The sequence below is a fragment of the Dendropsophus ebraccatus genome, chromosome 2, assembly GCF_027789765.1.
Source record: "Dendropsophus ebraccatus isolate aDenEbr1 chromosome 2, aDenEbr1.pat, whole genome shotgun sequence".
Classification (NCBI taxonomy): domain Eukaryota; kingdom Metazoa; phylum Chordata; class Amphibia; order Anura; family Hylidae; genus Dendropsophus; species Dendropsophus ebraccatus.
In genome coordinates this window covers 143,452,754-143,479,457 of record NC_091455.1, presented here as the reverse complement: position 1 = coordinate 143,479,457, position 26,704 = coordinate 143,452,754, and the positions used below count along the sequence as shown (strand labels likewise).

At 40.4% G+C, this 26,704-nt stretch overlaps 1 protein-coding gene across 1 annotated transcript in view; it reads left to right on the top strand.

The window, feature by feature from the left end:
* The window catches only part of ELMO1 (engulfment and cell motility 1), a 264,820-nt gene that overhangs the window by 164,474 nt on the left and 73,642 nt on the right, over positions 1-26,704 (top strand). Inside the window, exon 16 of the mRNA XM_069958426.1 lies at positions 11,343-11,479. Within this exon, the coding sequence (XP_069814527.1) occupies positions 11,343-11,479 (137 nt within the window). The remainder of the gene's footprint in view (positions 1-11,342; positions 11,480-26,704) is intronic.

The window sequence follows — 26,704 nt, the reverse complement described above, 5'->3', positions numbered from 1 at the left end:
AAGTTGAGGTTATAGTATGAGGATAATTTGTGCTGCAGCAATAGAAACAACTGTTTTTTTTCTTCTGTTTTTAAAAGTAGAAACATCCTAATATAATATATAATATGCAATTTGTTATACAAACTGAACCCACACAATTTGCTATAGAGAAAGTATAATCATACATCAGCCGGATTCATGTATATTCTATAGTAGGCTACAGCCACCTCAAACTCTACAGTGCTGCTGGCATTGTTTTTTTATACTGTAACCCTCAGGTACAATGTTAAGAATGTGTCAGCATCATTTATATTGTAAAACGTTTTTCACAGCTTAGAGACAATTAGGTTATATGAAGTCTATTTTTAGGCCTTAACAATGAAGTATGCAGCAAGCCCTATACTTTTCAATGTTTCCATTTCTCTATTGTATGGTTGTCATTGTAAGTGCTGATATTATAACTGCACACAATCTAAAAGCAAAAAAGGTTTAATAGAATTGCAATTTACATATTCTCACCTACCAAACGCTTTGACAAAATTGGAAAAATTACAAAGTGGTTAAGAATTTCATTCTTTAAATTATGTCCCCCCTGCTTGAGCCTTTTTTTATTTTTTATTTTTTTACCCCTGCTAATTTTGATATATTGTAATTTAAACAATCAAGATCATAGAACATATAAGATCTGGCAGAAACTATGCCTCTCCAGAATGGATAGGATAGTGTTGTTTCGAACAGTATGTCTTCCTAAGTTTCTTTATATTTTTGGTACAGCTCCTATATGGATTTCAGAGAAGAGTTTAAAACGGATTGGTATTATTATTAACTCTCTAATATGGGCGAGAAAAAGGGCCAGATTAAAATTGGAGGTACTGTGTCAGCTGAAAAATAGAGGAGGCCTTGGATTCCCAGATTTAAAAAAATATTTTCTTGCTTCTCAACTTTTTTGGTTAGGGAAAAAGAATCAAACACATTTTTTTCAGCATGTTGGGGAGGGAACACGGGCTAGTTCATGTACGATATTTGAATTTTTGGAAGGAGAGTATTGGAGATTAGGAAGTAGAAAGGACTGGCCCATGGTTCAAGCACTTGGAAAAACGTGGGGGGTGTTAAAGAAGCTGTTGAAATTGAACTCAGTTTTTGAATTCTCTCCTATATGGGAGAATAATAGATTCGAGGAGCTGAAGAAGAGGTATTAGGAAGATGGGTGATGTAATTCATAGAGGCCAGGTCAAAGAATGGGAAGAGATTAGGGTAGAGTTTGAACTCCCTGGGACTTTATGGTTTGACTATCATAGGCTTCGGGTGGTCTTGTCGAAAGCCTCAATTCCTAAAAGAGTGTTGTTTGATTTTGATTTCTTTGTTGAGCATCTTATGAAACAGACAATAGAAAAGAAGCCGATAACAACTTTATATGCCCAATTAAAGAGGAGGGAGGAGGTAAATTTTAGAAGTAAGAGGAAATGGGAAGATGATGTTGGGAAGCTGACGGATAACCAGTGGAGTAGAATTTATGAGGGGATAAATCGGGCTTCTAGGTCAGGGAATCATAGATTAGTTCAGTTTAATATTGTGCATAGGATCTATTTTACACCGGTCCTCAAAAGGGAGCAGTGGCATCTAGGTGTTCACTCCGTATCCTGAATACACCAAGACCACGGTGGAGATCAGCACTATCAGAATGGCACCAGTGGTAAGTATCAGGACAATGTATTATCATATCTATGCTGTATTTGTTTCTTAAACAGTTTTGTATTATAAGTTAAAAAGCTTTTACAGTTGTCCTCCTTTGAACTATGGATTCAGATCCAAGCCACGCCATGGGATTATTGTATATAGTAGGACTTACACACCTGACTACATCAGTATAATGCTTTGTGTTCAGTGTAATCTTCCTGTGGAGCTACATGTGCAAGGTGCACAGCAGAGATCAGTTCCACACTAGTTTGGTTTCTTAACTTTTAAACTCAACTTTCACGAACTGATTGATATTGTTTTTTTTTTTTGTTTTTTTTTCCGTTTGTGCTGTATGTAACTCGGGGAGTTCTAAGTGCAGTAAACACTGGTTAGTGAGAATTACATTCAATATATTTTCCCAGATATGATGTTTTATTCTATTTCTTTTTTCTCATCTGCGTCACCCACAAAACTGGTAGTGGCAGAGTCTATACATCATTAACTGGCACAATTTTCTTTTTGTAGTGTGCTTTTTTTTTAAATATTGTTTTCTCGATGTAGACCTTACGAAACAGCCTCGGTTTATATTCACATCTTATAGCTCGTGTCTTTACAAATTAGACACAGGTAATGAGAGGTGATCTCTTGTGTAGTTATCATTACTTTTTATGATTACAATATCCTTTTGTGTGTTTATTTACATCATTCCAGTTTTCACACAGTGCAAAAGCCTTCCGACAAGTTCTTTGACTTACCAATAAACTTGACTTAGGGTAGCTTCACACGTACCGGACCGCAGCGGATTTTCTGCTGCAGATTCGCAGCAGATTTGACTAAATTAATGAACGCAGCATCAAATCTGCAAAATCAAATCTGCTGCGGATTCGCAGCAAATCCGCAGCAGATTTTTTTTATTTATTTTTTTTTAAATTCTTTATTTTTGAGCTTTTATCATAGCAAGATGCAGTAAGATAAACATACTACACACTGTAGAGTAAATAAAACAGAAACCCTGGGTGGATTACAACAGTAAAGCCGGTAGCCAGATAATGGACCAACAGATAAACCGTTACAACCACGCTGGCTGACACAACAAATCACAACCAACATAACAGCTTTTTTAATAAAAAGTGAATAAGAAATCAGAAGAAAAAGCTAGAGAAAAGAAGAGAGAAGGAGGGAGAAGAGGAAGAGAAGCAAGAAAGGAGAAGTAAGAAGATGGGCAAACAAAACACACAAAAAAAAAAAGTGGGGGGGGAGAGGGAGTGAGGGGGAGGAGAGGCCTGTGAGTATGCCGGGAACCACCCCCCGGTCAGGAGCATACTTATATTGTCAATAGTCGCTGGTAGTCCGGGGACCCCTCAAAGACTGTCCAGGCCATCCAAACCGAATTAAAGTTGGAAGACCTGTCCTGCAGAGATGCCGTCAGCTCCTCCATCCTCTGTATGTCCTCCACCTTACGGATCCAATGACCCACAGTAGGTGGCGTAGTAGACTTCTAGTGAGCTGGAATGCAGGCTCTAGCTGCATTAACTAAGAACCTCAGTAGTGATTTTTTGTAATGCTTTACAGGGATATCAGATAGGTGTAGCAGGAAGGCGGCCGGGGTATTGGGGACTTGGTAATGCAATTTAGTACAAATTATATCATGTACCCCCTCCCAGAATGCGCGTATAGCTGGGCAGGAACAGAAGATGTGGAGTAATGTACCCTCCTCTGATCCACATCGCCAACAAGAAGGAGACACCTCAGGAAAAATCCTATGCAGTCTGGTGGGCACATAATACCATCTGGCCAGTAATTTATATCCTGCCTCTTGAAACTTACTGGCTATGGAGGATTTGTGGGTAAACTGGTACATCCTCTCTAGTTTTTGGTCTGTGAGAGAAACGTCTAGGTCCGCCTCCCATTTAGCCACATAGGGAGGGCGAAACCCCTCTGGTGGGGAAACAAGGAGATAATAGAAGATAGAAAGGGAGTGCTGCAGCGGTTCGGATCCCATACATAGTGTCTCAAAAGAGGTAAGAGGGCGGGTAAATCCCACCGCTTCCGGGAGGCATTGCAGAAAATGTGCCAGTTGTCTAACCCTCCAGTCCCCCAAGGGAACAGGTTGGCTAGAATCCAATAGTTCTTGGAACCGAAGCCATCTATTATCCGTAAGGAAGTCCCTCGCCCTATACCTCCCTGCTGTCCGCCAGGACCTAAAAGGTCCCGATGTCCCCGGGCCAAATTGGGGATTACCCAAAATTGGGAAGAGAGGGGAGGGCCTGGGGGAGACATTCTCCTTAGGGAACGCTTTTTGACATGTCATAAGCGTCGGACCAAGGGAGGGGTGTGTTGATAAGTTTCCCAGGTGCGAAGGATGAATCCAGGGGAGGGAAGTGAGTAGAACGTTAGTGAATGTTTGTTCTAGGCGGACCCATTGTTTCTTTTCTGCGTGGTGATGCCAATCCAAGACTCTGCAATACAGAGGCCTCATAATAGGCCTTGATATTTGGAAGACCTATTCCGCCCCTATGTTTCGGGACATACAGCAAGGTACGGGCAGTTCTGACAGCTTTACCTGCCCAAATGAATTTGGTTAAGTCCCCGGAGAGAAGGCAAAAAAACTGAGAGGGAATTTTAATCGGAAGAGTCTGGCTAAGGTATAGGATCCTGGGCAGAACATTCATTTTTTAAATGGCGCATCTGCCAAACCACGTGTAGAGCCCCTTAGACCATCTAGTCATGTCCCCACGCAGCGTCTTTTGTAGATTAGCGAAATTACGGGAATACAATTCAGAGAGGTCTTTGGAGATCCAGATCCCCAGGTATTTAATAGCACTGGATGACCAGCGAAAGGAGAAGGAATCTGCCAGGGAGTTTTGTGTGACCATAGGGAGGGACACATTCAGCGCCTCTGACTTCTGGTAATTGATCTTTAAGTTTGCCAAACGGGAAAAAGAGTCCAGTTCAGCCAAGAGGTTTGGAAAGGAAGTTTGTGGAGAGGAGATAAAGAAAAGAAGGTCATCCGCGTACGCGGCTATTTTCACCGAATGTGTCCCCATGGTCAGACCCGTTATGTCTAAATTTGCTCTGATCCTCCGTAACAGAGGCTCCAACGTCAGGACAAAGATCAACGGAGAAAGAGGGCAGCCTTGACACGTGCCATTGTTAATGGAAAACGGACGAGAAAACACTCCATTGACCTTTGCCGCCGCCGTGGGAGCGGAGTAGAGAGATGTTATCCAGGCCAACATAGAAGGGCCTAACCCTATGTGGCCCAGCACCGAAAACAGAACTTTCCAATTAACTCTATCAAGTGCTTTCTCCGCGTCGGTTGAAAGCAGGCAGAGGGGGATCCTGCGCACACGAGAGAAGTGGATAGCATTGATAACCTTAATGGTGTTATCCCTCGCCTCTCTCGCGTGGACAAAACCCACCTGATCATCGTGTATAATATCTGGAAGGGAAGGAGCCAGTCTTGAAGCCAGGACTTTGGAAAATAATTTTAGATCTACATTTAACAAGGAGATCGGACGATAACTGGAACAAGTCGCTGGGTCCTTTCCCTCCTTATGAATAACCGCTACATGCGCAAAAGTCATATCTGACGGTAGGGAGGAACCGGAGGAGACCGAATTAAGTGCCGATGCAAGAGGTCCCAGCAGGAGCTCCGCATATTGTTTGTAATAAGGCACCGCAAGACCATCCGGGCCTGGAGCCTTAGACGATTGCATCGATTTTTAGGGCCATGGTCAGCTCCTCTGTCGTGATCGGTTCCTCCAGTGCCTCACAAACCTCCGCTGGCAAGCTAGGCAGACCAGAGTCAGAGATATAACGGCGGATCGAGGAGGAGAGATCCCCCCCGATTGCTAGGTAGGTTATAAAGCTGTTCATAGAAAGCCGCGAACGCCTCCGCTATGGCGTGAAATCCGCAGCAGATTTTACAGTGAGGATTTAATGCTGTGTCTATCCTTTTAGTCAAATCTGCCGTGGATCCGCAGCAGAAAATCTGTATGTGTATGTATGTGTGAAGCTACCCTTAATGTACATGATCAGGGGAGTGACTTAATCTAAATTAGCAACGTCTTTTTTGTTGAGCAAAGTCTTATTTTTTCTTTTTGTTTTCCTTTTTTTCATTTTTGGTTTCCATTTTCAAAGTGGTGAATAGGTGACCACTGGATAGTGCTCTGCTTGTAAGCTTGCAATAAAGGAACAAGAAAAACTTGACATCCAAATTAAAGGAACATATCTGTATCTAGAGACCACTGTCAGTGGTAGACATATAAAAGCATCTTAAAGCAAAGAGTGAAAGAGACACGTTATCTCAGCAGGAGCAAATGACCACCCAGCAAATGACTGACTTAGATGAGACACTACCTCATCCATTGATTGGCTGATCAGGCAGTTCCTGTTGAGAGGGCTAGTCTTAGAACTGGACGACTGCAAACAAAAGCTTCAGGAGACCAATAATCTAAATCATATTTTTTAAAAATTCTGTCACCAAACAATCCAATAAGAGGCCAGCTGTGTTACAAGTCATTTATCAACTTTGGTGTGCCTTTGCCAACTGTGCTTTAATTGTGATGTAGATGCATCTAAAGTTACCACTAGCCACTTGCTCATACAATGGTAGACCATGCAAACTGATAGAAGGTAGGTCATTGTAGTTTCCCAGCCAGCACCATCTTGGATATAGACCGGCTTTTAGAAAAACTTGCAACTCAGGAATGGCTGCAGCTAGAAAGATGGGAGATGGCTCAAAATATTGAGGCGGACTTGGTGAGTAAGGTCCGCTTGGTTTATGTTTTTTTTAACTTCTGCGTGGTATACCCCTTTAAAGAATGTAAACATCTCTATGTGTTTAGAAGGTCAGCCCTGTTATGTCTAAACTAATAATATAAAATATAACCATGACCTTAAAAACATGCCTGGGATAAACATTTGTAGTCTGGAGGGAAAGGGAGAACAGGATTGAAACCTTAAAATATGTTAAAGGCCTAAATTAGGTTCCAGAGGAGAGTGTTTTTAATAAGATACTGAACACAAGAGCAAGGGGGTACAGTTGGTATTATAATTTCCCAACCTAGCATCATCACATTAAGGTCACTTCTCTTTATTAGGATTTTAATAATGTATATCTGAAATATTAAAATTTACTCTGTCAGAGGAGAACAGAATGTTGCCTTGCAGGAATTACTGATAAAGTGATTATGGAGATGCCTAAAATGCCTAACCATTACTGTGGAAATGATTGCTTTTACCTGGATGCTAGATATTGTGCTGCATCTTGCCTTTTAACTTTTAATACATTGCTTATCCATTATCTGAGAGAATGACTTTGTCCACTTTAACTGCTAGAAGTAAAATGCTTCTTGTATAGTTATATACTATCCAGGGTATGTTGATTTATAATGTTTAAACTTTAACTCTGTGTGTATAGTTAATGATCACATAATTTTCACATAAGTTCCCTCTATTTGCTAGCCTATGTGATTCCTAACATTTCTGTATATCCCTTCATTTACCAAAAATGAGTTAACGCAGAAATACATTTCTAAAATCTTGGTCCGTATTTGTTATATTTCATTGTAATCTGCTGTTCACTGCTGGTTATGCTGGTTTTACACATAGCGGTTTTTGTTGTTTTTTTTTGTTTTTGAAAAGTGCCACTGCAGGAAGTGGATTCAAATGGGATGGAAAATATAGAGGGAGGACTTGTACTTTTCTTATCTGTTGGACCCTCTTCTGTTTTTGGCACAAAACTGCAGTGGAAGTTTTCCAAAGAAACCAACAATTGGAGAGTTCTTTTTCTGATAACAGATGCAGGACAAACCACAGGAAGTGGGGGTGGAGCTAAGCAAGTGCTATGTGTTGAAAAGGGGGATAAAAATACTGCATACTTAAGGTATGTCTGTGTGTAGCCTTTTTCTTGCCATACCACTGCAGTTTATTTCTAATTTCTTCTTAGGGCCAGTTCACACTGAGTAAACATGGTGTGATTCCGCCGCGGAATCCTGCCTTGCTCTGTCCTGCGGTAAGTGAACAAGAGGGCGCGCGCTCATCCGCTGCCGCGCCTCTCTGCTCAATGAAGTCACATGTTACTTCTTTGAGCGGAGAGGAGAGGGAGCGGACGAGTGCGTGCCCTCTCATTCATTTACGGCAGGACACTGAGCACGTCGGGATTACGCCGTGCTTACTCAGTGTGAAATGGCCCTAACAGAGCAACTTTACAGTGCCAGGCTATTTGGTGCACATTCATAACAGAGCATTACAATTATCAAAATATGACCATCTTATATGACCAAGAAGAGTCCTGGCTCCTAATTCAGGACAAGAAGCCTTATTGTGCCTTTACTCTAGTCAGCAAAAAAGCTTTTAAATACTGTCAGTTTCATAGTTTTGGCAGGAAAACCTCAGCACTGTAAATTTGTGTGTTGTGACTTCAAAGGGGTAAAATTTTCTTTACGTTGCTACTGTATACACTGTGGATTTTTACACTCATACAATATACTGACTTCTGTACTGGACCTATCAGGCTAGCAGTCCCGTTACACTTCCTTTATTCTCGGATGGCTGTGGAGAGGTCAGGAGCAGAGACAGGGATGTAGTTGAGAGGAGGAGACATGGGATTCATGGCACAGGCAGCAATCAGACATCGCCTTATAGTGACGAACTGCAGTTTAATCTGTGCAGACTGCCGTGCTGAGTCTTCCCTGCCCCCTCCTTTCAGACCTGAAGGCTTCAGGCTTTATGCTGCTGGAGTAGAGGAACGGAGGATGTGCAGCATTCAGTGTACTGCTGTAATCCTCCATTCTTTTATAGAGCTATATCAGGTTAGGCGACTGGGCTTTCCTGACATTGCAGGCCCCCAGCCATATTTTGTTCCTGTGTGCATCACAAGCATGCAAGTAAGCTCTCTGGATAATGTGAAAAAAAGTCCATTTTAACCCTTCCCTTTGGGACCCTCTACCTTTCTGTAGAGACAGGAGAACTGTACATACCGCTCCCTTCTCCTGTCATTATCCCCAGCTCCTGGCACATTAAAGGGGTTAGGCTTCATTTACACGTCCAGTGTTTTTCAAGGAGTCTTGTTAAAAACACAGGTGCTGGTGTTGTCTGCAGGTGGAGTGGGGGGCTGACAGGAGCATGAAGATACGAGAGCGGGGGAGATGGGAGCCGGTGACAGGAGCAGGAAGAGGCATCTGTGCCACCATCTGCAGTATGACCATCTATTTTTTTTCTCAGCAAGGGTCACGGCACGGATGGTGTGAATCCACACATAGGATTTAATGGTCCCTAAAATTGTCCTTGGTTGCGGATCTGTGACCAGAGAAATTTTATGGGATTTGTGAATAAGACCTTATCCAACATTAGAAAAACATTGCAATTTTTTTTCCCAGAGACAGCACCATTCTGGTCTACAGTTTGGGTGGGTTTTTGCAACTCTGTTATATTGAAGTGAATGGAGCTTAATTGCAAACCACATCTGAATTGGAGACAAGAGTGGTGCTGTCTCTGGGAATAAGTGGCCATGGTTTTCTAATGCAGGAATAATTACTTTAACATGTGCAGCCCTGCACACAATAAAATCAGTTTTCCCCAAGAACGTTTATACACATTCCTATTGAACAAGGCTTGGCAGTAGGAACGTATACAGTGGTGCCTTGGATTACGCGCATAATTCGTTCTGGGACCGTGCTTGTAATCCAAATCCACTCTTAAACCAAAGCACTTTTTCCCATAAGAAATCATAGAAATGCAAACAATTGGTTCCACACCCCAAAAATAATGATTTATTATTCTGAATAACATGTAAAACAAACGAAAGAAACATTCAGAAACAGCAGAATATGTGATATTATAAGTTACTGCACAGTAATGGAGAGGATGGGAAATACAAGGACTGACAGAGACTGCAGGGAGCATGAAGGAATGAGCATGGTATAGGTTGAGCACAGTATAGCAGCACTCTCTGTCTGGGGAGAGAAGGGTTACAGCTATGGAGAGATTACCTCCACAGTCCTGTCCCCTGATGTAAGCCCCAGCCTGAAGTGGATCTGCTATGTTTTGGAAGGTGAGGGAGACTTCCTGGGCCAGAGTACAGTGCTGCAGACCCCGCTATGCAGACTATGCCCCTCCTCCACTCGCGCTCCCACACAGTACAGGGAGATCTTAAACCAAAGCAATGCTCTTAAACCAAGTCACAATTTTGAAAAACTGCGAGCGCTTTAACCAAGTTACTCTTAAACCAAGGTACCACTGTATAGCCGTATTGCTGACATGAAGTGGTTAAAGCTTTATATGTGGACACACATCTTTTTCTTCTTGTCAATCCATGATACAGTTAGACAGTGTGGTCGCTAATATTGTAGGCAGTTGTGCTTTACAGGGACGGAGCAGATGATAAAAATGCTTATGTTTTGAAAGCAGAATTTGCATGCTCCTAATCAGATGGCCGAAGGTAGTTTGAGGTCTTCTATTTATAGATGTGAATATGAAAGCCTCAGGTTTGTGACTGATGTGTGCACAGAATGTTTCCACTAATAAATCGCTTTGGAGTCACAAGAAGGACTAACAGATTGCACCTTACCGCCTGCAGGCCTTTACAGTGCCTCATGTTTATTCATTTTTGACATGCTGTTGCAGGCTGGATTTCTGTACTGGAGAGATTACAGTGTAAGACAGAAGCCCATTTCTGTATTCCAATGTGGATATTAGAATGCTAAAAATAAATCTCAAATGGTATGTCAACAGAAAAGCACAGATGGATATATGAAAGGTACCATGCGTCTCCTGCACCTAACAGCTAACAGTATCAGGAGCTTGGAACATGAATTGCAGCTGACTAAGTTTTGCCACTTAATAACTGCTCAAATCTCAGACAAGATAAGTAAATATATAGTAAAGTGAGGTGGGGCCTAGAACGTTTGTGCCTGTGACCTGCGACACCCCTTGATTCTTCTTCTCTGCCCCCCCCCCCCCTCACCCAGTTTGTAGTACAACCCCCGGCCCAGATCTCTGCTGTACAACGCTGATTACTTGTGAATGCGCCATAGCAATCCTAGACAGCGTAGGGACAATAATGTGGCGGTGATTCTTGTTCCAGACTAGTGTGTGATTGCTAGTGTGCACCATCTAGGATTGCTAAACTGCATGCACAAGTAACCAGCATTTTACAGCAGAGATCAGTGTCGGAAGCTGTACTAGAAACCAAGGGGGTGGAGAAGAAGAATCAAGGTGTGTTGTAGGCTTAGGGCACGTATGCTCTAGGCTCTGCCTTATTGACACCGCTACAGTACAATAAAAGATGATTTTTACCCCAAGGCCGGCACCCTTAGCATTTTAATAAACAGATCTGGGAAGGAGTTCAGTTCATGTAACGATTGGTACCAGTGGTTTGGAGGGGTAAGTCAGTGGATACAGATTTGCTTTAAAGGTGTGTTCTGTATTGTCTAGCATAGGTATATAGATTTTGTGTTAGCGGCTTCTGGTATCACGTGCATCTTATGCCTGAGTGCTATGACCCTTTTCGATTAACTGATTGGTGGGGATGCCAGGAGTTGAACTCCTACAAGTCTGAAATTGATAACTTATAGTCAGCTGGGCTTTCAATTTAAGAGTCTCATAAAACCTCTTAAGGCCAGCACATGCAGAATTGAACAACAAAATCTTTATATACTTCTTTGTTTCTTTACTTTCAGCTAGTGAAACCTGCAATGATTTTCACCCCATGTTCTTCACACATGATCGATCTTTTGAGGAATTCTTTTGTATCTGCATCCAGCTGTTGAACAAGACTTGGAAAGAAATGAGAGCAACTTCTGAAGACTTCAACAAGGTATGAAAAGGATGCTTCTGGATAGCATAGAGAAGCATATAATTCTTTCTTTCCACCTGAAACTCAAAAGTAGACACATCTTTAATGATCTGCCTTTTGCAGTCTATACATTTTTTTAGTTTTTCTTATATATAAGCTGTCTTATGTGTACACATTAAAACCCCCAGATTTGTCAACCTTAGGGACCTTTTACACAGGACAATTATCATGCGAGAAATCTTTATTCAAATTCAAGCGACCAAATGACAAATGAGAAGTGTTTCTGATGTATTGCTTCTTTTGTACTGACAGGAAAATCATTGTTAATTATTCGCAGATCTTTCGGTGTGAAGAAGTGTTGTTTGCAGAGAGTTTACTGTGATATTACTTTACGAAAAGATCTCAGGTTTACTGCATTGAGTTCAGTAGGGTCCATTGTTGACTGACATGCAGGGAATTCTACTAGGCATTTCTCTCACCTAGCCAGAATTCTGCTCCACACTGATGAGGGGCAACACCCCGAAACAGCTGAATATGGATGGATACCTGGCCTTGGTTTTTCCCTTGTCATTACATTGACTTATAGAGCCACTTAATATGGTGGTTTTGGTGGTTTCCCTACAGGAGCCATCCCTTGACTGGGTCCTTCCTGGAGGGATAGCTGGCTAGACCTGTGTTTCGAGACTCTTTAATGAGGCTCCACGGGCCCTTCTTTTGCATATTCATGTATGGAATTCGGCTCTTCTATTATTTCCATTGTTCAAATCCATCCCCTTCCCTACTGCTATCTCTAACTTTAAGAGAGCTTGAGCTAATATTAGTGTATATGAAAGTTTGAATCATTTTTTTACTTTGTTTTCAATTTCCTTAAAGACCTTGACTAGAGTTTCAAGTGTGGTAACTTTCATAGTCGAAAAGTCCTCAGTTTGCAGTAAACTATTATTGGCTATTACTGAGACAAAATATTCAGTAGGTCTGAAGCTTTTCATTTCTTTTGATCAGCCGGAAAATGGGCACAAAGCAGTGCTGCTGAATTTCTATTTGCATTCATAAATCTCTAGGTGCTGTGGAACGGGTATCTGCATCTCTCAGTAAATCACTCGAATGGCAATGAAATGTAAAATGCGCTTAATATGAGATGAAAGGTACTACAGAATGATTACCAGCACCATCCTGCTTCGCATTCACCCCTTTGGGGGCACCTGTTTAATATAAATTACAGCTAAATTGTAAACCAATGAAATTGACTTTTGTCCCTCAACAATTTCGAAGGGAACCAGATATTTTTTTTTATCATATTAAATATATATATATATATATATATATATATATATATATATATATATAAAAAAATTTTTTTGCCATGTCCTATTTTGTCAAGGCCTGGATAAGAGGGAGGTTTTCATGACAATTTATCCACAGGGATGTTAAAGGGATCATGGCCTGAAGATCTCATGGATGTAATCGCAGGAAGTTGATTGCAGGAACATGGGGCTGATTAAGTGATGGCATCGCTGAGGTCATCCCAGGGAGAGGAGAGGGGGTCATAGCATAATGAACAGAGGGAGATTATGGAAGTGATCACAAAAGGTCATCAGGGGATAAAGTTAGTTTTTTGTTTCTTTTTTTACTAGAAACTATAGCAAGAAATTTGAAACTGGCACTCGTAGGATTGTTAAACATACCAGATGTATCAACCGTATTGAATTGATGTGTCAAATCCATATGAGATTGTATCTCACTCCCTCTAGATTATCCCATATAACACCTAATTACTCCACTCTTTGCTGGAGAGGTTGTGGCCCAATTGCTCCTCAAATTCAAATGTGGTGGTCATGCCCTAATATAACCCAATTCTAGGACATGTTTTTTAAACTCTTCTTTGAAATATATTTATCTCTAAGCACCATGGATTGTTTACTTGCGATCTTAGACCTCCAACTAAATACATTTCCTTCTTCAGTAAGAATTGTTATCCATCACATCCTAATTGCTGCCATACTGTCCTTGGCACAGTCTTGGACACTTCCTACTACTCCCTCTTTTAAATATGTTGTTAGGTGAGTTAATTTGTAGTGTCATCATGAAACCACTCTGTCCTCTGTTTAAACATCTACCAAGAAAATACCTCAATGCTGGCAACCTTGGACTTAATTAATTCCTCACACTTTAAATGAATGTCCTTTTACTGTTTGAGCCTTAATATAAAGGGCATGTATACACTTGTTTATTTTATAGGTTTCTTGTTGGCCCATTTAAATGGCCGCTGTTTAAATTCTTTAAATTTAATACAAATGTATATTCAATCAATATATTAAGAAAGGATATTGGATTAATTGACAGGGCATATATAGGATTTTGGATGAATAATCTTTTTCCCCTTGGTTTGATACCATTCTATGGAACTGTGGTTCACGGTTGTTCCAGCTCCAACTGCCTCTCTAAGCCAAATGCAATAGTTTTGTGACTGATCACATCAACAGCTTTTTTTTTTTTTTTTTTCAAATTATTCTTTATTAGTTTTATACAGACACTACACTATCACAAATAACAAACCCGGCTAGAGGCCCTCTCAAGTAATCAAAAAGATAATGTGAATCCTGTTGCCACCCAATATTCTTCTGAGTTTTACTGTATGCATCCCTGATTTGTGCATACCATAAAAATTGTGGACTTCACGACCTAAACCTCCCCTTAATTCCTTCAAAATTCAACATCCTGCTCAGTAAAATTAATTAACATACTTTACACCTTTGTTTATCCAAATTTGTGTATCCTGTATTTTTAAAAAATTCCTCCAGTGATGAGTTCCCCAATAAATTAGTAAATGAAAAAATTCATTTACACCCACAAAGCTTTCTAATATTTTTCCAAACTTTAGTGAATTTAGTAACTTTCACCACTTTGTTATAATCCCCAAACCTGGCCTCTACTCCCTCCAGTGCATCCGTGAAATGCCACTCTACTTGGCCAAGAATATACTTGAGTACTGGAGAGAGCCTCCAGTTCTTAAGCTCTTGTGCCATTCCGCCCTCATTTGCTGACTGTGTCCATACATCATAACTAAATCTGGGTTTCTTGCCTCCCCATAAAAAAAATATTGATGAGGCGTTAAGTCTTTCAAACTATTTCTTGGGGATCCATATGGGAGAAGCATACAGCACATAAAGGACTTGTGGGAGAATGATCATTATTTTAATGGCAGCCATCCTATCTACCATTGCTAATGAAAGCTTCCCTTAGTATTCCAATTTACATTTAATTTTCTTCAGTAAAGGGGCATGATTACGTTCCCGAAATTTTAGCAAATCAGCAGCTATTTGAATACCCAGGTACTCAATACTTCCTCCTGGCTCAATCATTTTAATTGCTTGGTTGAACTCCCGCAATCCTTCCCCCAGCGGGAGCAGGGAGGGTTTTCCCTAGTTATTCTCTAGTCCTGACGTATCCCCAAATCTATCCAAAATGTTCATATTAGTATGAATGGCAGCTTTGATGTCAATGTGGTCCCTGAGCACTTAGAAGTGATAGGCTGCTGATAGTGATAACAGCCATTGATACTATGTTACCTTGCCACAGTGACATCTTAAAGGGAACATGTCATAGGAAAATGACATGTTACATAAATGTCAGTGCTGCTTAAGCTACATAGGCCTTTTGCTTCCCTAACTACAGACTTTATTGTGTGTGTGCAATAAACAGGTTCCTTTACCCCTATTTACTTGATAGAGGCCAAGATTGTGTCATTTTGGCACATGTACATTTTTGGTTACTATAAAACATTGATGGAACATATGTACCGTAATACATGATCTTCTACCAGAATGTCTACTAGAATTCAAAATCAAGTGAAAGTATCTTCCTTAAAACAAGCTCGGGGGACTAAATTATCTGTTCCCAAGTGGCCCTTCAAAACGTCTTAATACCATACAGGCTATTAAAAAGGATTCTGTTTATACCAAGCATTCTTTCAGCCACCAGATTCCGTGTTTTACTGTGCCTTGACCACAAATCCCTCTTGTAAAAGATCTTATGAAAAATACATCATGGTGTAAAATAAATATTTCAACACAACCCTTAAGCCTACATATTCGATTAACATGGCTTTTGCCTATTCCTAGCACAAAGAAGTGCAAATATTATAGAGCTTGGTCTTGTCATTCTTCTAGTATTCCAGCTAAAATTGCAAGGCTTGGCAAGGTTAGCTGTATAACAAGACTGCTGTATATACAGGTCTTACCTCCCCAACTTGTCACTGCTACACTTCAGGGGTCTGTTTACAATTAGAAATAAATTAATGTAGAAATTAGACTGTAGTTTTATTGCGCTTAGTACAAAGATGATATAGCAGGAATATTGTCTTTATTAAATTGTACAATTAAATATGAAGTATAGCCTGACATTTACAAAGATTGAAAAGTTCTAGAACAGATGTCAAGCCTGTGGCCTCCTGTCATCAGGTGCTAGAGTTGGTTTCCAGTGGGCAGCTGTATCCTCTGTGCCCACAGGGGAAGAAACTACTCCTGACAGTGGATTTCTTCATAGATACTGCATATGTTCATATATCAGTTAATATCAAGGTTTGTCTCAAAGATGTTGCCATTTTTGAACATGGCATGTTTCAATTTTTTTAAAAGGCAGATGTTGGATGTTGTCACTTAACACTATGCGCCTTTCACCTGCTCACTTAATTCTATAGTAAAGACGTCAGAAGAGATGGCACAGGTGGGGTGCCATAAGATTTGACACCTTATGCTGGTAAAATTATTAGATTGATGGAGCCTGCTGAGGAGCATAGTGAAACAAATGTCCTGGGGTAAAATGCTTAAAGTGTCACTGTCGTGATTTTTTTTTTTGCAGAAATCAATAGTCCAGGCGATTTTAAGAAACTTTGTAATTAGGTTTATTATCCGAAAAATGCATTTTTATCATGAAAAAGCAGTTTGAAGCTCTCCCCCCTGTCTTCATTGTTCTCCTATGGAGAGAGCTAAAGAAAAGACCAAAACAGGACAACAAAGAGTTAATCTACAAATCCCTCACCCGTTATCTGTTCTGACCATCACCAGTGACCTGTCTGAGCTCGGATTACAGCTGTCACCCAGCTCCGTGCCTGTAATCCTCTGTTATCTGCTTTCTGCTGCCGGCTAACTCCCTCCTTCCTCCTCCCCCCTCCCCTCTCCCTAGAGCAGACAGGGGACGACTCCTGCAACAAGTCACAATTTTCAGATTTTTCAGAGTGGATGAGAAAGAGGAAGGAGGGGGGGACCTGGGAAAAGGCTTTTTACATGCAGATAATGGCAGATTTGGCTAATAAACCCAATTACAAAGTTTCTTAAAATCGCCTGGACTATTGATTTCTGCAACAACAAAAAAATACGACAGTGACTCTTTAAGACTTCTTGATCTTGATATTTAGCATTAAGGCAACCCTTAATCATCCATCAGCTAACGCCTCATCTTCATGTGTTTTTACGCCAGCTCTTTAATGTATGCTCTCCTAATAGAGTGTGATCACGTGTGTGTGTGTGGCATATTGCTTTTTTTTTTTTTTTTTTTGTTCGTTTGCTTGACTTGCTGCTGATGTAAATGTCACTGGGCATAATACCAGATGTCTGTTCTATAAACTTATTCTGTTATGAATTCAGTGGATTTAGAAGAATTGTTCCTAAGCTTATTAGAGTTATCAGAAAGGCTATGTTACAATTACATTATTTAAGGTTTTGTTTTGTTAAGCTTAGACCTTGAAGTTGGGGCAGTAGTTATTAGCTCAGAGGGAAACTGGGGCCTGTTGTATATTTTTCCCCTAGGAATGGCAGCCATGTAATATATAAAAAGCCTGGGTCTGCTGCCTGAGTGATGCATCTCTCAATGTGCTGTGGTTAATGGAGGGCAAACCCATTCAGGGTCTCCCCACTTTGTCTTAGTGCAGTGATGGCTAAGCTTGACACTCCAGCTGTTGCAAAACTACAATTCCCATCATGCCTGAACAACCAAAGATTTGGCTTTGGCTGCCCAGGCATGATGGGAGTTGTAGTTTTGCACCACTGGAGTGTCAAGGTTAGCCATCACTGTCTTAGGGTGGTATTACACGAAGCGATTTTTTTCAATTAACGATTAACGATAAACGATCTCCAACGATCGCAATAGCGGTTGCCTAATAATCGTTCGTTTTACTACACGGAAAGATTATCGGTTATATTGGAGCAACAAAATTCAAGAACACTCCCCTTTCAATTTGCGAATGAACAGGGAACGGCTAACGACATCTTATTCAAACGAACGATGTGCGAACGATGTGTAAAAGACAAACAATAAAAATAGATTCAAAACCTATTAAACGACCAGCGACCAATCGTTCGTCGTTTAATCGTTGTCTACTATTACACTTAAAGATAATCGTTCAAATACGACCGATTGAACGATTATTCGAACGATAATCGCTTCGTGTAATACCACCCTTAGTATAAGTGCTGTGTCTGTCCCCTCTTTACACTTCAGAATATGGAATTACAGATGTGAGCTTGTGTAGATGCAGTCCATCCCTGAAGACAGCTTGACCTAAACACGTAAAGCACAAATCCATTCACTATGCATTCAGAAAGTCTTCAGACCCTTTACATTTTTGTCACATTTCATGTTGCTGCCTTTGTTCTAAATTTAAAACTTTTCCTTCATCATTCTGCACTTAGTACCCTTTGATGAGAATGTGAAAATTTTTACTAATTTTTTGAAATGTTAAAGTAATATATTGCATTGACTTAAGTATTCAGACCCTTTACCCAGTGCTTGATTGAAGCTCCCTTGGCAGTGATTCTGGCCTCCAGTCTTCTTCAGTATGATACAACAAGGTTTTGCACAACCATTTTCAGGTCTCTCCAGAGATGTTTTGTTGGTCATTTCTCTAATTACCTCCAGACATTACTTCTAAAATTGAGGGTAAAAAATTAAGTCTTGGTTTCATCAGGCCAGAGAATCTTGTTTGTCACAATCTGAGTTTCCTTTAATAAAAAAAAAAAAACATAGTCAGACTTTTAATTGTCCTTTACTGAGGAGAGGCTTCTTTGTAGTCATTTTGCCGTAAAGTCCAGATTGGTGGAATGCTGCAGTGATGGTTCACCTCCTGTAAGTTTCTCCCATCTGCACACAGGATGTTTAGAGCTTAACCAGAGTGACCCTTGGGTTCTTAGTGACCTCTCTAACCAAGACCCCCCACCCCAAATCTTTGTAACCTTCAGCGCAACAGATATTCTTTATATTTTTCTCTAGTTCTTTTCCTCCATACAATCATGCCTCTGAGCTCTACAGGAAGTTGTGTACCCCTCATGGCTGTCAGCCGTAAGACCTAGACAGTCTCTGTCTTTCTAAATCCTGTCCAGTCACCTAAATTTACCACATATGACTTCGGTCATAGTGTAGCAACATCTTATGGTTCAATATATTTTTATTAAAGAGTTTACATAATAAACACACATATAAAGAATATGCATCAAACAGAAATTTCGGCTAGGTAACGAGTGCCGACTAAATGGTACAGAAGCCAAAAAGGAAAAAAGAGAGGTCAGGAGTTGGTAAAATAACATGTCGCTTAAAGCCCACCAAAATGTGAGGCGTCAAATCACTCCGACCACACCTACAAAAAAAGAATAACACCATACGAGACCCCCGTAGGCACTTGATGAATCAACATTGTTTGTGCATATACAGGACAACAACGAAACAAAAAAGAAAAAAAAGGAGGATGGGGATAAACAGGTACACATCGACAAACACTGGACACAATGAAGGGGATAGAGTACGGGAAGAAGGGAAATGGGGTGTGAAAGTACCAGGGAAGGGGGAAAGAGCAGAGGAGTTATAATGCTGTCTATTAGTATGCCATCCAAGAGTCTTGCTATGGCTGGAGGGAGTGAGAAGAGAGGGAAAGAAGAGCGAAAGGGGAGAGAGGGAGGGGGTCAGGAGGGAAGAGAGGGAGTGGGGTAGCCCATCGCTATCTAGCCGCCAGGTATCATAGGAAACCGGATCAGAGAACTATGTACCTCCAAGGGAATTATCTCCGGCCAGCCATCTAGTTATCTCAGGGGAGGACTGAAACATTATCCGGATCCTCCATTTAGTGGAGAATTTCTTACTCGCGTTATGCTCGTCCGCCCTTATCTCCTCCATTCGCATCAAGGCGCTAAAAGCCTCGGACCACATGAGTCTAGAGGGGGGAGTGGTCGACCGCCACAGCCTAGGAATGATTTGCCGAGCAGCCAGGAGGAAAAAGCCCAGTAGGCCTTTTTTAATCGTAGGTAATGAACCAGGTAAAATGGAGAGAAGGGCCATCTCTGGAGTCAGAATCAGGTTGTAGCAACATCTTAAAGATGATCAAGAGAAATGGGAGACTCCCAAAGTTAAATTTTAAGTGCCATAGCAAAGATCCTGACATTTTTTTTTTTACATTCTCATTATGGGACATTAAGAGTAGGCTAGATGTGGAAAAACTAGATGCAGGATTTTTATTACTCTAAACGCTCTGGATTGGATAGAATTTCAGTGCTCTAATTATTTCCTTATAGCCTACCTTCTACCGATTGGGCACTAAAACAACCCCTATTATGGTTAAATATACAATAGTTGTCTAGGGCTCTGTATAGGAATGATGATCACTAATATGGATTACTCCTACAGAAAACTACATGATCAATTATATATATATATATATATATATATATATATATATATATATATATAATATATTCTGTCAGCTCATCTCCCAGTATACATCCTGGGCAACATGGCTCTGCCTAATTGCTGATTGACAGGAATGCCAGGTGTTGGCACCACACTGATCAGATATTGATAACCTCTACCGAGTACAGGCCATTAATTTAATTTGCTGGAAAACCCCTTTTAAATTTGCACCAATCTTTAATTCCCCTTCTATAGAAGAGATGCTTTACTGGTAATTTGTTTGTTAAATCTTCTAAGAGCTAATTATTGTATATTTCAGGTCAGGCAAATTCTGCTTTCTGTAAGCCTTCAGTATTTCTTAGAACATGAAGCAGTTGTTTTGCAAAGTTGGAAAATAGCTTTTGCTTTACAACAGATAGTGGGAGAACACAAACACTTTATTTTGTAATTAATTTAGCAGTCAGATGGCTGCTGCTTTCTACATATATTTAGTACATGGAGCCTCTTGTTTTATTGAGATAGCAGGGTGCACGCAACATTTCTGGTAATAAGTTTGTTTTTATTTGAATTATTGAATGAGGTTCTGTGTATACATATGTTAAACACATGAAAAAGAGATTAAGAAGCTGCAGAATTCCTTTCAGAATGTATTAAAGGGGTAGTGCGGCGCTCAGCAATTATTCACAGAATAAGACACATTACAAAATTATACAACTTTGTAATGTATGTTACGTCTGTGAATCGCCCCCTTCCCCACGTGGACCCGGAAGTGTGGTGCGCTATACATACCTGACGCGTGTCGACCCCCGTCTTCTGTCGATGCAATCTTCGGGAGGCCGGCCGTCTCGCTGCAGCTGTTCCGCATGCCGGCCCCCCTCTGCAGCGTCATCAGCTGCTCAGCCGCGATTGAAGGTACGTCCATCCCATAGACTTGGCGATATTCGCCAGGGAATTCCACTGTCTGCCCAAAGAATTGACATCTGAAGTCTCTTCATGTTCTGTGGGTGAGCACCAGTGTGGACCATGTGGTCTTCAAGCAGCTGTATTTCCTAGAAGCGCACTGCAGTCTGACGCTTGGTACAGTGAGGGAAATCATTATTTGATCCCTTGCTGATTTTTGTAAGTTTGCCCACTGACAAAGACATGACCAGTCTATAATTTGAAGGTTATGTTAATTTAACAATGAGACAGTCTCACAAATAAAATCCAGAAAAATCACATTGTATAAATTATATAAATTTGTTTGCATTTTGCAGAGAGAAAGAAGTATTTAATCCCTCTGGCAAACAATACCTAAAGCGACACTATCAGCAGGTACTTCCCAGAGAACCTGCTGATATGCCGTAGTAGCTATGTCTATCTTATACTTGCGTCCTGAGGGACCTCCGGGAGGATCGGCGGTGGCTCGGGGGATTCGCGCATGCGCGAGGAGCTGCCTGTGCTTCCCTGCGCAGCCGTCCTGTACAGAGCCCACTATGCCGTTATGAATATGCATAGTGGGCTGGACGGGAGGGGGCAGGCTGGACCGACTGCGGCATCGCAAACAGTGCGGAGGCAGAGAGGGCTTAAAGTAGTGGCTATGTATTACTGACATACATAGCTACTATGGCATATCAGCAGGTTCTCTGGGAAGAACCTGCTGATAGTGTTGCTTTAATTCTTAGTGGCAAAACCCTTGTTGGCAAGAGTTTTTTTTTGTGGTTGATGATGAGGTTTGTGCACATGTCAAGATTAATTTTGGTCGCTGTTGCTTGGCAACTCGGAGCTTCAGCTTCCTCCATAAGTTTTCTATGGGATTAAGATCTGAAGACTGGCTTGGCCACTCCATGACCTTAATGTGCTTCTTTCTAAAACACTCCTTTGTTGCCTTGGCTGTCTGTTTTGGGTTATTCTCATGCTGGAAGACCCGGCTACCCATTTTTAACGGATTTCTTGGTGACAGTGGTCCCAGCTGCATTTAGATCATTAACAAGTTCGCCTCATGTAGGTCTAGGCCGATCTTTCACCTTCCTCATGATCTAGGATACCCCACAAGGTGAGATTTTGCATGGAGGCAAACTTAAAGAATCAGCAAGGGGTCAAATAATTATTTCCTTCACTTTAACTATGACCCCCTGCTTACCAAAGCTCAGGTCTTCCTGTCTTCCTCTTCCTACACAGACAATAGTCCTTCATATACAGCCCCAGAAAACTGTAAAATAAAAAAATATTTAGTACTATAGTATCTAGTTACCTCTACATTTTCTTGGAGGATGACCCCTTTAAGACAAGTTGGCAAATTTATCACACCATATGCACAATATTTTAGAACAAAAAAGTCAAATTATGGGGTACACCATATTTGTCTGATGATTTCTTACTTTTTGATTTACTTTTAAAAAGAGTCAAGTGACAAGAAAAGTCAGAGTTTAGTGGGAGAAGGCCTGGCCAGCAATAATGTGACAAATTTAACTTTAGGGTTCACATGTACAGGATGTGCAGCAGATTTGATGGCGCAGATTTGAAGCTGCAGATTTGCTTTGACTGCAACTTTAAATCTGCACCATCAAATCTGCTGCAAATCTCGTAGTGTGAACGCACACTTAAAGTCAGAGAATGTCTCAAAGACCAGCACAAGTCTCAGCCTACCTAATTACATTTTATGGCTTGGAGACAGTCTGATATGCATCATTTTTATTAATTAGGCTAATTCTACACCAACGCATTAAAGACTGCATTCAAGACTGGCTTTTATGACATGCCAGTTGTAGATTTTCTCCCCAAAGGTGTTTTTTTTGCTCTTTCAGGTACTCATTTAATTGGATAGTTAGATGCCACATCCAAATTCATAAGCCTAATGTACTTACCCCTGGCTACTTGACTGCTATATAATTGTACCTGAATAGTCTAATAATCTCAGAAAAGTATTCTACCTACTACTTAAAAGTGATCTAAAGGGTGTCGACAGCAAACCCCAATCATGCAGAGAATAAAGCTTTCATCTTTCTACTTGACGTGCTGAGATATGATGAGCTACGAGAAAAGACGAAAGGAGAGGCACAGAGCTGGCAGCCCTTATTATAATGTAATGCATTATCTCTTGTACGCAGCCAGCAAGATTAGAAGCTCCATGCGGGAAAGTTAGAATGCTGTGTGATAAGTGCTGGGGTTATTCTAAGCACGCCTCATACAATGCTAGCTGCAGAAAATCAGCATCCAGGCAATGAGAATGGAAATAATCTATGCTAGGCCGGTGATATTAAACCATTTTATTTTAGAATGTTTTTAAAATTAATAAAATGTCCTAGTAAATGCACACTGAATTCTGATTAACAACGTGAAGATCTATTTATCATAATCTGTTATGAATAGTTTGATGGCCCTATTTTTTTCCATTAGGTTTACAATGATTTTTTACTGATGAGGATACGGCAACACCCTAAGCTATTTCAACCATCAAAAAACAACTGAATCCTGACCAGAAAATAATGAATTCCAAAGTGAACAGGGAAAATAACAAAAAAGGCTGTTTGGAGGGCCGATCCATCCACTGCAGCGTGCAGCTTCTTTAGACTGACATCCCACTAGCACTACATGTCATTCAGATAAGACAGTGGTGTTGTGCGTTTTTAAACTTAGACCACTGTAAATATGTATATTTTGTATTAGTTAAAAACCAATATATTTAGTGGGAACCAGCTTAGGTGAGCTTTGGCCTCATGGCCCTATAGTGTTTAGATTGTTTGCATTTAGATGTGTCTTTTATTGAAAAGTCCATTAAATTTAATGCATTGCAATGAAGTCAATTAAATCACGGCAATAACGGACATCTTTGCAAAATAGAAAAAAGCAGACACCGTTTCTCTTTTTTTGACTTTGTGTGAACATAGCCTTTGATTGTTGAGCATACATTACCATAGTTTTACAAATAATTCCAAATACAATAGATAGCAATAATACATTTTAGTTTATACCCAATGAAAGCTTCCATTAAAGTGTTGCTGTCTATTTTTTTATTTATTTTTTTTGCAGAAATCAATAATACAGGCGATTTTAAGAAACTGTAATTGGGTTTATTAGGCAAATATGCCATTATCTGCATTCAAAAAGACTTTCCCCAGGTCCCCCCTCATTATCAGGAAATCTCGACATCAGTCGAGCCCTGTCTAATCTATGGGAGGAGGGAGATTAGTCGCCAGCAGAAAGCAGAGAACAAAGGATTATACAGTGGCAGCTGTGTAAAAGCCAGTATTCACACTTTAATAGATACCAATAATCACAAATGTCAGACTGATTGAATGTTTATTGCAGTCTGTTAGTCTTTCTGGTTTCTGCAGTTTCAAGCATTGTAGAGAGTTATTGGCATTAGAACAGGAAACATTATTTATTGCATGATGTCCTTAGCCGCAATAAGAAATGTTGTATTGGCATAAGACATGTATTACATTTTAATTAATATTCTTTTGCTCCAAGGGGCCATATTAGCAGGGATTTTTCTTTTGGTAGCATTGGTAGAAGGTTTTCACATGTAAGTGACAAGTTTTCCCTGAGGCTTCAAATGTGTAAAGACTAAGATTGTCAATTATATAGTGAATAGTTGGCAGATTTAAGACAAGACCTGGGGCACAAAGATCACACCGAATGACTGTGTAGCTAGCAATGGTGTTTAATGGGAAAATTCTACAAGACAGCTGCAAAGGGAAATCTCATTGGTCAGAGGTACTACCATAGCGTACCATACAAAATGTAAGCTAAAATCTGAACAAATAAGCCCAGTCTGCTCAAGGATACTGTATATGGATGGATATAGGCCTTTTTCAGACTTACAAACTATAAGTAGAGATGAGCAAATCTGCAGTAGGACCGAATCGCTTCGTTCCTATTGGGATTCTGCTCATCAGTCTGTGGCCATTGAAGTCTACTCTGCTCCTCCCCGAGTTTCGGGAAAAGATGGATCCAGTCCTGGGACACTTCTCTCAGTTTCCCAGAACTGTATCCAACTTTTCCCAGCACATGGGGAGGAGCGGCACGGAGTGGAGCAGACTTCAAAGCCCCGTAGCCTCCGTAGCAGAATGCAGATAGGAACAAGGTGCTTTGCTCCTACTGTATTTGCTCATCTCTAACCATGAGCCGTGTCATTTTGATGATAAAACTGTTACGGAGTTGTTCTTGTAATTGAAGGTTCTCTTTTAAAGTAGCTGTGTTTTTTGTACCTGCAACTATAATAACTGAATAGATCACATAATAAAGATGAAATGAATATGATTACACAATCCAACACAATGGGGGAGACATTACCTTTTGTATTATGTGTACTACCACAGTGAGAAGATCAGAGCCGACTGTTTCAATGTGTTATCACACCTATATGAAGTGAATTAACAAATGATTGCTATTTTTCAGTATACGCATTCAGAACCATGCACATTGAAGATTGAAAAGACTTCTATAGTCATAGCATATGTTTCTTTCTTTATTAAGCCCTCCAATTATTACTTTCATCCCCACTGGGTTGTTAAGCAGTGGTTGTTATTATCTGTAGAACAATATCGGATTCATCAAGTATATACTCATATTTGGTTCACGTTGCCTTTATATTTATCTCCCTTTCATAACCTATTTTGTGTCTCCTGGGTGGGGATACATTCTGTGTCACTTAACCAATTATCGTAATCCAAGGGAACATGCTTTTCCACATCAGTTGCTTCAATCTTGTCGCACTTTAAAAAAATTCAAGGTAATTGACTGTTCTGTTGGTGAGTGGAGCTGTCCAGCATGGCTGACTGCTGAACGCAATAATCTTTGCTAATGAATTTACTATTGTAAAGTAAAGGCCTAGCCGTGACAGTTCATGAATTATGATACATTGCAGCGTGGTGATGAATAAATCACTTTCTAATAAGGCATTGCTTTATTATTCATTGTTCATCTAGGAGATGAATACTTAGAGTACTTAATCTGTAAATTGCTTTAAAAATATTTCAGAGACATGAGTTGTAATGTTCACCTTTAAATATATGCATTAGCACATCCTTGGTGTCGAGGGGTTTTCTAACAATAAACGTTGAATGGCACAGCTGCATATGTAGAGATGCACCATTGGGCCTGCCCGCTTTGCAGCCTTTATGCTTTGCCAATTACTCCTAAAAAAGGCAGTTTACTGTATAAAAAAAATGAATGGAAAACCCCTTTAACACACATTAATACCTCACATGGCATTTGAGCAGTATATTGTTCCTGGAATATTACTATGGGCTAGGCATTTGCCATGTCCTTATCATAATCTTGGTAAGATTTCTAGTCAATAGATGCATTTGTTTTAGGGAGATAAAAAAATATATTTTTATCAATAAGTAGACCTGTAATTTCTATTCCATGTTATTACGTTGCTTTCCTGTATGTTCTGTTATAGAAGTAATAATAAATTCTCATTTTTGTTAGCCATTTACGCACACAAAGTGGAAGTATGTGGCCCCATGTGTTCAGGATTTCTTAGAGTTCCAGAAGTGACAGGTGCTATGTGACAGTCACTAATAGTTTCCAAACCCCCCACCCCCATATTGTCATACATCCGAGTGTTCTGCCAGATATGTA